Source organism: Orbicella franksi, chromosome 5 (assembly GCF_964199315.1).
Source record: "Orbicella franksi chromosome 5, jaOrbFran1.1, whole genome shotgun sequence".
NCBI classification, from domain to species: Eukaryota; Metazoa; Cnidaria; class Anthozoa; order Scleractinia; family Merulinidae; genus Orbicella; species Orbicella franksi.
Window position 1 is genome coordinate 13,914,321 of NC_138149.1, and position 17,832 is coordinate 13,932,152.

General features: G+C 39.8%; 1 protein-coding gene and 1 pseudogene across 3 annotated transcripts; one reads left to right on the top strand and one right to left on the bottom strand.

Annotated features, from left to right (window-relative positions):
* Nucleotides 1-546: 546 nt before the first annotated feature.
* LOC145486322 (uncharacterized) lies at nucleotides 547-12,205 on the top strand. 3 transcript variants are annotated; one of them, XM_081464960.1, is made up of 2 exons: nucleotides 547-860; nucleotides 12,020-12,205. In XM_081464960.1, exons 1-2 carry the CDS (start codon nucleotides 549-551, stop codon nucleotides 12,203-12,205), a joined length of 498 nt encoding a protein of 165 aa, XP_081321086.1. In that variant the 5' UTR covers nucleotides 547-548. The 3 variants fall into 3 exon arrangements, with proteins under 3 accessions (XP_081321086.1, XP_081321087.1, XP_081321088.1); XM_081464961.1 differs by lacking the exon at nucleotides 12,020-12,205 and adding an exon at nucleotides 3,468-4,417; XM_081464962.1 differs by lacking the exon at nucleotides 12,020-12,205 and adding an exon at nucleotides 4,026-4,417.
* Nucleotides 12,206-13,410: 1,205 nt separating this feature from the next.
* LOC145487782 (uncharacterized) lies at nucleotides 13,411-16,852 on the bottom strand (annotated as a pseudogene).
* Between the last annotated feature and the right edge of the window lie 980 nt (nucleotides 16,853-17,832).

The window sequence follows — 17,832 nt, forward strand, 5'->3', positions numbered from 1 at the left end:
ATGGAGAACCTATGAGCCATATAATAATAACAATAATTGGTATTCAAATTCTCTGTAAAATATTACCAGCGTCTCTAACTGATGCCGATCAATTAAGAGAAAAAAAATTAAGCCATGGCCATGCGTGAAACAACAGTTGCCAACTCCTGCAACGATTTCCAAATACTTTAACATGCAAGTAAATTTCTTATCCTATCATCTTCATTGTCTAACCAGCGTGGATACGAGGAAAACTTTAGCAACGTCTTGTGTTCCTCTGTTGTTGATTTGTTGTTTCTTGAGAAGAAATGCGTAATACATCATCTAAAAGGGTAATTGTGGAAGCAGTATTTTGCTGATCTACAGCTGTAGGTCTGTAGGCCCGGTGTTTGAAGTTTATTTCATACAGTTTAAGATTTAACAAACTAGCATCATTTTATCGCAACCCAGTCAAACATATCTAGATTAATAGGGAATGAATCTTTAATTCCTCCTATTTCCTACCGGCTTCTCGACTGATCTGAAAAAAATCCGTTGGGGGTAACCAATATAAAGCCAATGGCCCTGTTATGGTAGTGGAGTCGTTTCCTCCTTGTGTTGACATATTCAGTGAAGACGGCGTCCATTTGAAGCAGTTTAAACTCCAAGGACGTTATTGGTCTCGAATTGCATTTCACCGGAGTGAACATGTCGTCATCGCTGGTATGGAAGGAGTGCCAGACGACCCTGGTCGCCTGCATGTGGAAATATTTACCAAAGATTGTGACTTTGTGCGCAGCACTCAAATCCATGAAGAACAAATTCGCTTCATTGGTGGAATGACAGTGACCATGAATGGACGAATTGCTGTGATTCTGGAAGATATCGATCGCAAATGCAAGGTACTTGTTATATAAAACATTAAAAGTAATGCGATGTTATGAGGCTGTAGCTGAACATTTTCTGGTGTATAAAGAAAGGAAATTAGCTACAGAATGCAGGGCCACTTTGGACCACCTCGTTTACATGTGTCAGAACCTTTTAACGAAAGAAGCATAATACAACAGGCACTTTTGTGATTCAATGAGATGTAAATAAGTGGCCCTCCATTTTGTAGTTTACCTAAATTGGAGTTAAAATATAACCATTAGTTAAGGAAAGTACTCTGAATAAATTTTAGCAGCAATGCAATTAATTTCCTTTAGAGACATCACCGCCGGTGTTTTTCTGTCATGCAATTGAAACTGAAGTAAATTTATAGATTTTTTTAATGCATCAGTCAATTACAGCGGTGCCTATCCCCCTCCTGGGCAGTAGCCAGGCATCCTGCTCATGTCTTAATCCTAGGCATTCAAAATTTTATCTTAATCCTCTTCTCAGACACTTCAAGAATGCAATAAATGTTTTACCCAGTAAATGCTACAATGCATTCTTTTCGATTTTCTTTCGTCCATGAAATTCTGCGCAAGTAATTTTTCCGTCTGTATCAAAACGGATTTTGAAGGTCAGTTTATAGTTTCAGATATGAGTGAAAGTTTGAGTTTCCCTGGCAAATTTTCGTATCAAAATGTTGATTATGTAAAATTGACTAACATCCAAATGTAAAAAGGGAAATGTTCAAGTGAGGCGAATTTAACGTAATTATAAAGATGATATATCGAGAAGCATCGCCACGAAAGATTCAGAATTTATTGCTTTTTTTTTGGCTCTTAATCGTGATTTTTTAAATAGTTCCCCTGTAAAATCGAAGGACTGGACAACTGCTTATTTCGAGCAATTCAAAAGTTTGGGGATAAAACCCATCTGCCCGGCCCAGTTAAAGTCAGTACGATTTACTGCGCTGAAGAAATTCACTTGACAACTCCTTTCAAACTAATTCAAGATTAGCAAAAGTTTACCTCTGTAGCAAACTTGTGGGGTACACCTTAACCCTTTGAATACCAAACATTAGCCAAAAAATACCGTTTTTAACCGTTTAGTCAGGTTTTTTAGCTGCCATGACGCTAAATAAGCCTGAGTTTTGCTAGGAAAGCTTTTTTTTTAATAAAAGGAGAGATTTTTCGAGGATTAGGCACAAAATTGAGCAAAATTTCAATTCCGGGCATGCGCGTAAGCCAAAATTTGGACATTTTACCACCGTTTTTGCACCAAAACTGATAACGTCGTTTTTTGATTTGCGACGTCGGAATGTCGTCGATATCTAAACCTGACCATTGTGCGGAAAGGCCTAGCCTAGTACTACTATCTGCTTATCAAGAATATCTGATGACATTTAAATTGATGACGTCACAAGTGGTACAAAGAGCACGATCATTAAGTGGCCGTATATGGCCACTTGGGCGTCAAAGGGTTAACTCGCACGCTCACAACTCACTTGTACTCAACAAATCCTTGTTTCATTCTCTTCCAGTGTCACAATGTGGCCTATTTTCTGTGTTCTCTCGAAAAAATCTTTTTCGCAAATCACTCGTGTCTCCGATTACAATGGTTACGAATCTCGTGATCCTAGCTGTCAGCTTATGAAAAGTCACGCTGTCACAACACTTCCGTTTACCTCGCTTGCAGTTACCTAAAACAAGATGGGAAAAATGTGCGTCCTATAATATCTGCTTAATTAGTAGAAATAAAAAAGAGAGGAAAACTCTCCATCGCCTCACTTTCCGTGCTACAGTGCACCAACACATGACGACTGTGGGTGTTTTCCATTATGCCAAAGATTCCTGAAATTTTGTTTGGAAGTCAAATGTAAAGGTCCCTTTCGGTTTCTTCCGACCGGAATTTTCGGGATCACCTCTGGACGTGGTCTACTTTCTGGTCGGACCGGTCCGACCGAGATTTGCTGTTCCATTTTTGACAAATCGGTTCACTGCCCTAGTTCTCTTCACTTATGAAGGGAATTCGGAAAAGGAATAAAAAATGATAAGAGTGCGATTCCTCTTAGTTGGCCCGGTTTGATCTAAAAATGTTGTTCCATTTTCCTCGGATATTGGCATAATGGAAGCACCCCGCATGAAATAAATATCCTATTAGGGCATTATGCCCATTTGTGGATTTTTTGGCGGGAATCTTTCGGGGCTCGCAAAAAGAAACTCGCGGCTTGTAGATCGAGGCTCGGGCTCGCAGGCTCACAAAATAGCCTCCCCCAATAGAAACACGGAGAACATTTTTCTATTTCTTATAGTAAATTACCTGACAAGAAAACAACTTGTCTATTTTGATCATCTAAAAAGTAAATTTTCTTTGCTCGCACTATCATTACGTCAACAGCTTGTTTCTATCGAGTTTTAGAAACAATGTTAAACCAATCAGTGTGTGTACTTTCCTTGTACTATTTTCTAAATAATAAAACAAAAAAATCAAAATGTTTTTACCCGATGTTGTGACCAGTGGAAGAATAAACACACATGTGAACAGAACCTATGATTTAGCAAGTTTTGAGCAGTGTTATTTTCCAGATGAGCCTGGGTGCAGGGTATTTACCTTCTTTCTTGCTCTTCCCCTTATCCTAGGGCATTGCATCTACTTATTTAATTGCCCCTAACCTGGAGAATTTGCCAATTTTTTTCCAAAAATTTAAGTACCAATACTGAAATTGATTGATGCATACATGTAAGAAGAGTTATGTTATAACACAATTACACCAGTATGATTTATTTTAAATACTGTGCAATTTAATGTACACCTAACCCCGAAAATGGCTATTTGCTTAGATGAAACTACTTGTGTCAATCGAAGCATTTCTGGGAAAAAGGTATTGCATTTGGCTGAATCCTGGATTTGCTATGCCCTTTGGAAGTCGTGTTTGAATTGTTACATGACTGCGTGTAGGGAGTCTGGGGTGGGGGATGCTAATGACCTATATCCAGGAAACAAACACAATAGCACCTTAGTCAATCCTCTGACTATTTGCTTAAGACAATGGAAAACAACCTAAGCCTTCCAATATATTTAGGGACTAAACGTCCAAAGTTTGTTGCAAAAAATGTTTTTTCGTCACTGGAGTCAGGGTTATGTTTTGATTAGGAAGACTCTTAACTTTCATCAATCATTACAAGCTTCTTTTATAGCAATTTAAAAAGCTTTGAGAGCTATTTGCAATGCTTCAAGCGTCGACGGGAAAGACGTCTTTGTGGACTTAAGCTACGTATCAGGAGTGGAGAGCTGGATGTGAGGTGGGGGTACAGGTAAACTAAAAGTTGTAAAGAAAACTTAAGGGCTGTTTTGATCTTGTGGCGTTTTTCTTTGAGTGACTCTCTGTTGTAAAATATGACCCTTTTGTAGAAGAGAGCTTTTATAGGTAGTATTTAGTTTATGAAATCAAGGGATATAAGGCTAATGTTATGATTATAGAGAGCTCAACCAAAAACCTAGCTTTGATCGATTGAAATTCGTTTTGTTTAGACCTGTACTTTTTAAGCAGCATGAAGCAACTTGGGGCTAGGTGCACTTTAAACTACTGCTAAACTGTAAGTACTTTCCTGAATTGTTTTTAATAATACCTTTTGTAGACACTCTTATGATTCTTACATTTACCATAAACAAATTAACAATCAGCCAGTCACTTGCCGTGTTTGCCTTTCTGATATCCCGTGATATTGATTATCCAGGTGTCCAGGATCTCAGAATAGATGGGGTCGGTACAAAACGTGGACCCCTCAATCTGGAACCCCTACTGAACCCCCTTGTGGACCCCATCTGGACCCCATCTGGACCCCTTTTGGACCCCCTTCAGGACCCCCTTCTGGACCCCCATCTGGACCCCCTATTTTTTCTTCCAGAAAATACGGGCTCTGATTTAGATAATTAAACTTAGAACATAACACGATAAATTCTATTTAATCAGTGAGCAAGATGTGAAGAAATTAATAAATTCACGCAGCATTGTGTCTAGAATAATATAATGGCTGCGGCCGCACTATGAGAGTTGACCGGGTTATTCCTAATTAATCAATTACGATTAACCGGGTTACCGAAAAATCGTGAGTGGCCGCTATTTTTGGCAATTCATTGAACTTAAACCGGGTTAACTGTTACCATGGAAATTAATTGAAGAACAAGAAATGTTTTAACGAGTTATGTTAATTTTAAACTACCTTTATGCGTGGTGCAACGTAGGTTTGTGGTCTCTTATCAGTGCCGTGCATTGGCTTTTTCGTGAAACGCGGCAGTTATCACGGTCTGTGTGTGAGATGTTGTTCACTGTGGCACAAACAAGTGCATAATCTTGTACTGAACATGGCGAGTGGTAACAACAGTTTGAAACAGTTGTATTACTGGAGCGGATTTCTAGTTTTTTCCTAATGGTGTCGGGTATCCCATATCAGCCAAGTTTGCAAGGAACCTTCACACTTGAACCATGGTCTGAACAGGAAGCGCTCATTCACCTTAGAAGGAGAAATTTTAATCGACCTCCGAAAAGAACACAAGAGTACGTCAAAGGGAAGCGGCAGTTTATTAAAATGGCAAGAAATGCAGACGAATGAATGAATTCGTGAACAATTTTAGGTGAAGTGCATTTTCGAAACATAACAGCTGTGGACCAAGAGCGTTTCACAGTTTCTAGATGCCATAATTCATGCTGCTCGATAAAGATGCTCCAAACCAAGTGTTTCTTTTTGTCATAAATGAAAAAATACGCAAAGTTCTTAGTGAAAGGACTCGATGTTCCTTCGGGTATAAAAGTCATGCATGGTAGGATTCCAGTCAAATTCAAGGACCATTCATTCGACGGCAGTGGAGAGCACTCTGACGTCCACACAAAATCAACACTATGTTCGAAAGAACTGCCTTGAAAATTCATGTATAGTTAGCCTGCGAACAGGCTCCCGGCGAGGACGGAAAAAATATCGGCGAACGCGAAACAGAAGAATTCGGAGAGCAAAGTGATTGGGGTGGGGACAGGGGAGCCTGTAGACTTTGTTTTTGATGTGCCTATCCGCCCTTGGTGATAAGCCTGTAACAAATCAGTCAATGAGGTAATTAGACCTGTCAAGAAGCTACATTTTCGGTACTTGCAAACAGTTCTAATCGAGCTAATTAAATAGCCGGGCCGGGCATCATAATATAGAGTGCAAGTAAGCAACATGTTCACGGAATATTTCAAACACTTTGTCCCTCCAGAGCCAATACGTAGAGAGCTTAAAACATATTTTGCAATACTGAAATGAGCCTAAAGAAATTATAAGCACATGATAGAGGTGTCAAACTCTGCGAAGCGACGAGCAGATAACAGCGGAAAGTCCGGAGACCATGCCTTTGACCTCTAAAAAAATTGCTATAGCACCCCCAAACGGCTCCACTCCACTAGCTTCTACTTAAAATTCCTCCTCGTAACAGAGCATAAAGTACCCTTCAGAATCACTTGTGAAATAACGAGGGGTCGAGAGACCGAAACTTAAAAGAGAACGGCAAATGTACTATTGTAACGAACCGTTGGAGTCGTATAATTTTACAAAGATCTGTCAAATATTCATCTCAAAGATGTAAACAGTCAGCGATTTAACCAATCATATCATGATGCCGGGAGCTGGTATCATAGAACGGCGGCATCAATAGAATGTCTACAGGCTCCCTCGCTTCGTTCGGGCTCACCCGGAGCCTGTTCGCAGGTTAATGTATAGTGCGCATGAGAGGGAAGAGAGACTGGCTTAGCTGTGAATGTAAAGAAACTGAAGGACACGAAAACAAAGAAAAAGAATCAAGAAAATAAAAGACTGTAGTTCTCAAAGTCTGTCGTTTTGTTGGTTTATCCACGTCATCACGTCAATTGAGGTTACCAACTTCATAATCTATTTCAATGTGGCCACTCATAAAATATAACCCTGTTGTTTCGTCATAACCAACCTTTAACCGAGTTAAGTTATTTGAAAATTTTAACCAGGTTTCTAAAAAATAAACTTAGTCAACTGCGGTTCACAATGCTGCGTGAATTCATTATTTCTTCACATTTTGCCCACTGATTAAATAAAGCCCGTATTTTCCAGAAGAGAAAATAGGGGGTCCAGAGGGGGTCCAAATGGGGGTCCAGAAGGGGTCCAGATGGGGGTCCAGATGGGGGTCCAGAAGGGGTTAAGATGGGGGTCCAGGGGGTCCAAATGGGGGTCCAGAAGGGGTCCAGGTGGGGTCCAAAAGGGGGTCCAGTAGGGGGTCCAGATTGAGGGGTCCATGTTTTGTACCGACTCTTGCACAAGGTTTGCAAGAGTTATTTTTTTTTTTTTTTGTGAAGTCTTGGAGATAGGAGCATTCATGGAGCTGTTTACAGTAATGATTTGGTTAATTTGACAAGTTTTTTTGGTTGCTATGTACAGCAAGAAAGAAACTGGGAATTTATTATGTGCATACGATGTTACATCGGTAATGGTAAGATAGCTAAATAGTAAGCCATAAAACGTTTGACTGAACAAACTACAGTAATCTGACACGTCTCCAGATTAATGTAGATACCATCATATTTTTTTCTTTGATGCATTCTTTGATAAAACCCACACTGTGATTGGTGTGACACGTGCACATGCATAACTCCCTCACTCACCAATCACATTTAATATCCTGGGAACAATAGCCGATAACTTGTCAGCTCTAATTGAATTTACTCCCATATAGGTGTTAAGTTACTATTTGTAACTGAAGATAGCAAACATCTCCTGGGAAAGAGTGGTGACGATTCGTCAGCTCTAATTGAATTTACTCCCTTGTGAAAAACAAGAGTGTCAAATTACCCTTTGTAACTAAAAAATAAAAATATCTCGTTATATTTGTATGCAACAAGAATAAAACAATCGTCACCTGCACTTACTATTGTAAACGTTAGAACGGTTTCAAATCTTAATAGTCTCGTCTCCTCTAAAACATGTCCTAAGAACTAGAAGCGACGATTCGTGACCTCTAATTGAATGTACTCCTTGTGAAAAACAAAAGTATTAAGTTACCTGTGTAACTAAAAATAAAAATATCTCGCTGCATTTGCATACTGCTAACTCACGAACTGTTTCAAACCTCAAGGTTCATCTCGTTTGTAACTAAAATCCTCAGCCTAACCCACAGAAATTGTCGAAGTAAGCCCAATATATGAATACTTCCTCCTCTTTTATAGAAGAATAAATATGGCCGTTCTAAACTGTGTCGGGACAGGAGCCATAATCGGGGACGGAGACCGTAAGCGCGCGCCATTTCTAGTATTGGGGTTGTCCCCATGATATGGGGCAATAATTCTATTTTCAGAACAAATTGCGCCATCGCCTGCGACACACGCGCGTACATGCTGCGAGGATTTTTGTGGATGTCGCACGTGGGAAATGGCATCCGAAATTCCCGCAATTTTTCATGTTTTTGGCCCACAACTCAACGCGTTTACGTCTGTTGGAATTTTGCTTAAGTATTTTCGTCGTAAGCTGCTCCAGTTTGAGTGAAGTAAGACAGTGTCGAATTTAGGTATGTTCCCCTTTAAGCTTATATATATCGCTTATATATATCGCTTTTACATGAGCTGTACATTACTCCACTTTAAATTTCACATATGTTGAAGATTAACAGTTTTTCCATTACACAGCAAAAAACTAGCTGGAAACATTTAGATATAGCAGAGCTTCAAGACTTCATAGTTTCCTAACTCCTCTTGCCACACGCTTGCGAGGAATTCGCCAGTCTATCGCGACCGAAAAGTAAAACAAAATAATTGCTAGTTGGAGTTTCGCCTGAATTGTAAGCAACGCTTGATGTTCCATCAAGGCCCAATAACTTTACGTCCGTAGATACTGCTCAGTTTTATTCGTGTAAAAACCCAGTAAATTATCTGTTGTCGATGAATGAGAGCGCCCGCCGATGCGTGTTTTGTACGGTCAGTAAACATGACAAATTGTACTTCCGCCGCACTTTCGTGTGGAAGCGTACATCGAACTCAAACAATAACTCTATAGTTTTTAAATATGTTTAAGATTGATATATGTTCGAGAACACATTGAAAGCTAGACTGAAAATATGTGAATAAAGCAGAAATAATCAGCAAAGTTACGATGACGCTTTCTTCAATCAACTTCGAATAACGATTTCGATTTTGTTTATCGAGTTATCAAAACTCCTTGTTTATTTTCATTTTCGCAGTGTAAAACTTCACTATGCTTATGTTGAAGAAACACACATGATGTTAGTAGCCTTTTTTGCGTTCGTGAAATTTGTTACAGCATCTCAGTACAAAAGATAACGAAAGAAATCTTTGTCAAGATTTGTTGACAATTGAAAACACCGACTCGGATTTGAAAGTGCACGGGCTGCACTATGCAAATGAGCTGATTCTACGCGTCACTGAGACTTTCCTTTCAAAAACTTTTGCAAACTCACCAAACAAGCGGAAACAATAAGAAACCATCAAAACAGGTTTTGGTTATGATTAACCATCGTCTGAGAAACTCACAAATTAACTCGATACCAGAGGAGAGAGTTTTCTTGCTACATTCTTAAGTCAGAACAAACGCAAAAACATACGCGTAAGCTTACAACTAGCGCGAGCAGATCTTACTATTCATTCCCAGCGCGAGATTGAAGTCTTGTTTTCGACCCTGAAAAACCCACCTTTTCAGTTAGCTCAGAGCATAAAACTAGATGTAAGCGACCTGGTTCGTATTCCCTGCCTTATTCCCTGCCATCGCTATGAAAAATACGCAAGATAATCTCTCAACTCTCACCATTTGATCACGCAACGTGACAACGTCCACGCGAGAGCCCCTGTCATGTGCGTGGATCCACGCGGATATAAGACGTCAAGATGGCGCAATTTGTTCTAAAAATAGCAAAATTGTCCCATATCATAGGTGCGCGCGGACCGCTGACCGAAATTTCCGGAATCTTTAGCATAATGGAAAACACTCTTTGTTTCGATATTCTTATAACAATAACATTACGTCATATTTAGCACATGCGCAATGCGCGGTTGGCAAAAGATATGGCGTCTTCTGAGGTCAAAGGGCTCTCTGAATATTTTACAGCCCTTGACCCCGTTGCAAAGTCACGCTACGAAGCTAACCCAACCTACAAAGGACGCAGCAATAAATAAATAAATAAATAAATAAATAAACAAACAAACAAATAAATAAATAAATAAATAAATATACATTTATATAGCGCCATTTTCCACTAATTGTCCATGGCGCTTTACAATACTTTAAAGTTAAAATCCTAAGTTTAAAATCCAAAAATTAAAATCCTAATCCTTTAAAAAACCTAGATCCTAAAAGTTAAAATCCTAAGAATTAAATACACTATATAATACAATTAGGCTACAAATAAAAAGTAAAAACTACAAATCAAATGCACGCTTAAAAAGATAAGTCTTAAGATTAGCCTTAAAAACTGCCTCTGATGATGAAAGTCTGATCTGGAAGGGTAGTTTGTTCCAGAACCTTGGTGCCGCCACGGAAAAAGCCCCTTCACCGTACGTGTTAAGATTTGCTCGAGGCTCATCAAGCAACCTGTTGTTTGAAGATCTTAGTGTGCGACCAGAAATGTTAAATCGAAGTAGGTCTCTAATGTAATCAGGGGCCAGTCCATGAAGCCAGCAATGAAGAAATAATGCTTCCAGATCCTTACGCATTGAAAGAACGGGACAATGATCCCCTTTCCTGGCCTGATCTGACGTTCGGTGATATACACATATTTAATAGACACACCAGGCTGTAGGATTCCACGTGCGAATTTTTATTTTAGCTTGCCATTTATGTATGCATATTAGGACTATTTAAACGCTATGGTTTCCTAGCGCGCCAATCTTTTCAACGTTTTCTCTAGCTTCAAGTTAATATTGTTGCGGAATCTATACTCCACCTAGCTTCACCGTCATCGCTACAGTCAGGAAACATTTGTAAGTCTTTATATTCAGTCCTGTATTTTTCATATCGCTCGGCTCTTCTTCACATGTATTTTTACTTATTTTTCTAGTCGAACCTCGCTCGCTCTGTCTTTCAATTCTCAACGGGCTCCTCGAGTCTCTTCAACAGGGCGTGAGTTCGAAATCTCTAGACGTAGCATCAACAAGAACTGTAAGCTACACAGGCATCTACACGAGGTAGTCTTTGAAGGCGTACAAGTCGCTAGAAGCGTATGAATTTTTTCTAAGCGGCCATGTGAAACTTCTCCGGTTTCACACTATTGATGAAGATGTACCGTTCTGTTTCATTAAAGGAAAAGTTATTCCACCTCAGCGTTCAAACGATAAACCACATGTACACGAGGCATGGGTTTGTCTTCGAAAGAAGGAAGCCACTGTTCATTGTGCACATTGCACCTGCATGGCTGGGTAAGTTATTTCATATTGACAGATGCGCCTTTACCACTCCTCCGGAGGTCCAAAAATGGTAGCTTCTTTCTTTCTCACTCTACAGATTAGGGGAAGTGTGCAGCCACGTGGCTGCAGTGCTTTTTAAAGTGGAAGCATCAGTGAAACTGCGCCTAACAAAATCATCCTGCAGTAGCGTGGCTTTTCAGTGGAATCGCACATTCAGAGAGAAGGTATCCAATAGTTTATCATCTCCATTAAATATTACGATCATTTATCATGATTGTTATTGTTGCAATTTGTATGGTAAATTCTCGGCTAGGAAATGGTGACATGTACTAGAAAGAAATGCCAAGAGGTTTTGGGATGAAAAGTTGTGCTTTCAAAAACACAAAAGAAAGGAAGAAGAAAAAAGAAAAATAGAGACTCCATGAACCAATTATTAAATTAGTGAATGGTCAGTGACTGTTGAAGAAAAAACCACTGACCCCAATAGATGGCAAGATAGTTAGAGCTCACTGCCCTTGTACCCAGATTTCCAATGCCCGAGACTCCCACCCCATTTGCAGTTTTCCAGTAATGATATTTCACAGAAGTCCGGAAGATAATTTGTAAAAAATAAATTAATGGAGAAGATGTAAATTCACGTCAACTATGATGTGCAGCACACTACTAGTCAAAGAAGGGTATGCATATTTTTCTTGACTGGAATAAACAGTGAGCTAAATATTAAATTTTATGAAATGATGGAGTAACAGTTTCACCTTTCCTGTTTTTTTGGGGGGGTCTTATCAGCTAAATCCCAAAGCTGTTGCTCAGTTCAAGAAGTTGTTGAAACAAAATCGTCACAGGGAAGTGCAGTCAGTCTCATATCAGCCTAATACAGCTCATCCTGACATTAATGAGTTGAAAAGCCTTCAGACAGCTTGTCCCAGAACTGCATTTTTTTACACTGATTCCGAAACTGGACCCAGAAGATAGTAGTGCATCAGAGGATGAGAATGAGGTAAATTATATTCCAGAGCCAATGACGTCACTGCATCAAGAGAAGTATTCATCTCTTTCAGAGGAAGAGCTTCAAGTCAAGAGCAAGGAAATACTGTTAACACTCTCCAGAATAACACAAGATCAAATTGTAGAACTAGAAAAGCTGACCAGGGACCAGGCCATTTGCCCTCTCTGGTTTGAACATCGAAGAGGAAGGATAACTGGCAGCATAGCTCATGAATTGTTCAGAAGGAAAGCAACCACCCCTCCAGAAAATATGTTGAGAAAAATTATGGGATATGACTTAAGGATCTAAGCAAAGTAAAGCCAGTAAAATGGGGAACTGACAATGAAGACAAAGCAAGGGATCTCTATGTCACGATTAAATCAGAGGAACATGCGGGTTTTGCATGCAGACACTCAGGTTTTCTAATTGATGAGAACAGGCCATACATTGGAGCATCCGCTGATGGCGTAGCAACATGTAATTGCTGCAAGCCAAGAGTTCTAGAAATTTTGTATCCATACAAATACAAGGATGTTGATCCCATGGAGGCAGCAAGGATTGACTCTAAGTTCTGCTTAGACAGGGATGGAAATCTCAAGACAACTCATCAATACTACACCCAGTTGCAGCTGGAAGATACACGTTAACCACCTGTTCGGTGTTGAAGTTGGTGACTTGTGTGTGTGCACAAACAAGTGCATCCATATTGTGGAACACATCAAGTATGATAAGGACTATGGAAAACAACTCCTAGGAAAATGTGAATCTTTTTTCCATAGCTATCTCTTGCCAAAGATATTAACAAGGAGTTTGAACGGAATTGATAATGAATGTGAAATAGATGAGGAAGGCAGTGCTCAACCTCTATTTTGTATTTGCAATGAGCCAGAATTTGGGAAAATGATTGAATGCGACAATGTGTCGTGTGACATTGGTTGGTTCCACTTTTCATGTGTTGGTGTTCGTAGAAAACCCAGAGCTGAATGGTATTGTCCAGAGTGCAAAAGTGATGAATAAGTTCACTGCAAATTTTGGAACATTTCGATGCCTACAGGGTCATTCAAAAATGACATTATGCCTAGTATAGAACTTTTGAACCTGACTGGAGTGATCAGCATTAAATTTCTTGTGACAATGTTAATCCAGAATGAAAGAAGTAGTTACCAGATGTACGTATGGGATATGTGTGAGACAAGTGTCAATGACTTGCATGATGACTGCAAGGCTTATAGGGTAATGCATAATTATTACGTACTTAAGAACCTTCAAGAAATTTTAAATTCAGGGGGGAACTTTTAAAATTAACATAGCACCATGTCTTCAAAGCATTTACAGTTTATAATCTGTTCAAAACTGTTAGACCAAATGCTTCACTTTATCGACATTTTCTCAATGCAAATACAACAAATAACAAATGTTAACAACAAACAATCTTGAAGAGTAACAACAACAATCCATCAACAGAGGCTGTCATGGAATCTGGTGACTGATAATTTAGCAATAAGTAATGCCTTCTGTTAATAAGTTAACTTTTCTTGAACACAATAATATTACTTAAAGGTAGAAAAGTGATGCAAAACAAACCCAGAAAAGTTAGAAGACAGTCTGGTTCAGATGTTGACGGAAACAGGGGAGGGGTGGGTGCCACTTTCCTTACCTCCTGTGAGGGTTAATCAGGGAGGGCTTACTGTAGAGGGCTGCCTTATTATAACTGTTCAGATTACTATAGAAAAGCTTTGGAACCTAGAGTTAATTTCAAATGTGGTAATTTTTTATCCTTCCCGTAAGGTGGTGGGTAGTTTAGGACCTTTTGGTAAGATTTTGACATTTAAAAAATTTACTTTTACATTCTCTCATACCTTGTACAATGGAGGAACCAAGCCTGTCTTTTTCATCACAGAGACCATCTTTTTGACAAAGTCATTGAATGCACTGATGACTACTTAACTAATTTTGGCTGTAAATTGCTTATTGCCGCTGTTATCATAATATGATCTGCATGAGGTACCAGAGAGAGGTAAGATTCCTGCTAGTAGTTAACGTTTGAAGTTCTTTATTCTCTCCATCATTCTCTCAAAATGAATCCTAACTCTGGCAAGTCTACGAGACATTTCCACTTGTCTCATGCTTAGCTGTTTCTTGCCTTTCGTGAAGCTTGGGATTGCAAGCCTAGCACCCCTTGAGGCCAACTTCTCCTCTATTAAAACCCTCTATCTGCAAGAACAAGGTCTCCATATTCTAGCGGATTCAAGAATCCTGATTGTTGAGTTATTTGTTTATCTGACGCTCTACCCCGCCCCCCCCCCCCACCCCCCAAAGCCTTTGAGACAAAAGAAATGGCACCACTTAGGGTAATACCAACTAATATTTTAATGGTGTTATGATGCTTGTAATTGGACCATGTAAGAGCTCGCAGTGTCCGATTACGTGCTCTTTCACAAAATATTTCTGTACTTAGCTCTTATTAACCGAGCAGGAGGTTTGTATGGGAGAATCTTGACCGAGGTCGTGAGTACAGACCGAACGCAGTGAGGTCTGTACACATGACCGAGGTCAAGATTCTCCAATACAGACCGACCTAGCTCGGTTAATAAGATGTTTATTATATGGCAAAGAAGAAAACGTAGATTCGTTTAATGTAACTGGTTTGCTGACATTTTGCTTGCAAACGGAGATGAGCTTAACTCAAACCTGCCGAAATTGGCTCGTCCTCTTTACTTTTTTTTTTTGTTATCAGGCTTTTGGGCACTTCCATAAATGATTGAGAAGAAAATAAAAGAAAACGGTGAACATTTTTGTATTTAAGTTTGCTACTTTTTCAACGCAAAATGAAACCGGTCTAGATGCCGGTGGAGATGGGAAAATCTAGACCGCGGTCAATATCGATTTCAGCCAATCAAATTCGTGAATTCGGTAGTTCCCAGTCCTTGTGAGACACAGCCATATAATAAAATCAATTATTACCCTACACGCTGAATATCTTGGTTTGAATAATGATGGTAAAGTACGAGAAACTTCTTCTTTTGAGGGCCATCTAACTAGAAAAGATAACCTGAAGGCTAATGCTGGCAAACCTTCATTCACCAATCTTGAAACTAAACCCTCTGAGATGTTAAATCTGTATGCTAAATCTTGATTAAGGAGAGCAAGCCTCAGTTTCATGAAAATTAAAAGAAATATGCTACCTTTGGACAACACAGTTGAACATGGCAATACTGATAGACAAAAATTTAATGCCCAAATGAAGGTTGCATAGTCAGGAAAGCCTGCAAAAAATTTTGTTTTTTTCGTGGTATTTCCATGTTCAAGAAAATGTTCATCAAATTTAACACTTTTGAGCTCCTCTTTTAGTTTCCTATTCCCTTCTTGTAACCTGCTGATCTCATCATAGAGCATTTTGATCTCCTATTTCAGCTTCTGGGTGTACTTTTCCTCACCCTCCTGACTGTCAGCACTTGGTTCACCATCTGATACCAAAAATTATAAATGCATCATATGACGAACAAATCAGGGGTGAATACTTCTCGTTATTGTTTTGGTGTGGAAAGGTGGGGGGGCGGGGGGCAGGGTGCAGCCCAATTCCAGCTCAATATGCATATATTATTTTCCAATGTCCTCTTTCACAACTGGTCTCTAAAATCCATACTGTATAATGAGACGCACCAAGTTTCCAATTTTTTACGATGCAGGAGCAACTTATCAGCTGCAACAACACTTTTGGTGGAATGTTCATGATTTTCCATGGTTCTAGTAAATATGCACATCCCCCTGACACCCTAAGGAAGGAATTTTTAAAGACTACCCCTAGCATGTTGCGTCCTTTTAATGTTATGGCTTTTGAGATCCAAATTCTTCTGGAATTTCCAGTCCCCTTCCTTGAGAAGGAGGGGGAAAGGTGGGGAGGCTACACATCCTGACCATTTTGTATTTATTTGAAGATTTGAAATACTCCTTAAAACTACCCTACAACCCCCACAACGATAACAACCGGACAAATCATAAGGACTAAACAAAACATTCGAGAGAAATTTACGTACGTGATAAATCTAGGTCATCCATGGATGATGTCACTGTTTGGATTGAAGTGTTTCCACTGCTTAGTGAAAGGTCTAGAAGTGTCTCTGCCCCTTCGAGGAGTTCTTTCTATCCTCCTTGGCTTTCTCTTTTATTTCAGACCGCCTAAGGCAACGCAGGTACCTTGCCTTTTTTTTCTGGCAGCGTTCAAAGCATCCTACCTCCATGTAACCCATGAGAAGGCTCGGAACATAATCTGGGTCATTCGGATCGTCTGTTGTTTGTTCTTCAAGACAAGAGTGTGACAAAAGTGATACAAGCCCGAAAATTTATACGCTCTACTCTTTGCTGCAATGGCAGAGTGCCGAAAGAGAAAAAAACAAAATACACAGAAAATAATGATAGATTAGCAATACCCCAAAACCAAAGTTTGTGTTATGACATTTTTCTGCTGGAAGCATTAAGAAAAATTGGAACTTACCCTACAGGCGGCCCAAACGTTGAATGAATACGATTAATACGTGACATTATGCTGTTGGCGATTGCGTTACAATTTTAGCCGTTGATAAGACAATGTATAAGAATGCTTCGAAAATTACTCTTAATGCTACGTGTAGAAAATATTTTGAATAAAATGGCTCACCTTATGTTTGCATTGCGTTATTTTGATGTCTCTGGGTTCCTAGAGGTGGTTCATTGAACATTCCCATACATTGTCTCATAAACGGCTAAAATTGTAACGCAATCGCCAACGGCATAATGTCACGTAATAATCGTATTCAACGTCTGAGCCGCCTGTACTTACCCGAGAGAAAATGAACGCTGCAAACGCGCTCGTGCTCTAAAGGCACCCATTCTTTCGGCAAATTGCATTAATCCAAGCTGATCTTTTAGGCTCCCGATCGGGAATCCTCAAAAATGTCATCCCCGATCTTTTATTAAACCGTCTTGCACAATTTATCACACAACAACTCACTGGCATTGTTCCTGAACAAAAGATATCACTGACCCATCACTCAAACTGTTGCCTTATCGCGCTCTCCAAAGCGTTCTTTTTGCCAACCACGAACCACAACAACGACACGTGACTAAGCTGGTGACGTCAGCGTGAGTATCGCTATAGATAGACGATAGACACACCTTTTGATTTGTTTATTTCCGTATACAACGCCGCTTCAAAGCATGGCTTCGTGACCGAGCAGAGAAACAGAACAAAGCGATTTTAAAATTCTTCACTGGACGATTATGTCTTCGATTGCGATCGCTGTTTTTAAAGTCACTATTGGTTTGCTTGTGAATAAAGGCAGAGATTAGGCAGCGGAGAAGCTCAAAGATGGCGATGTAACAGATCAAAAATTTCGTGGATTGATCGTCCGTGAAATCGACGGATCATGTGTATTTTGTGAACCCCTCGACCGATATATCGGTCGACATATCGACCGACACTCGACCGATATGTCGGTCGACATATCGACCGACACTCGGCCGATATACCGACCGAGATATGTCGGTCGACATATCGACCGAGATGTCGGCCGAGTGTCGGTCGATAGGTCGACCGATACATCGGTCGAGTGTCGATCGATATAGCCGCCGACAC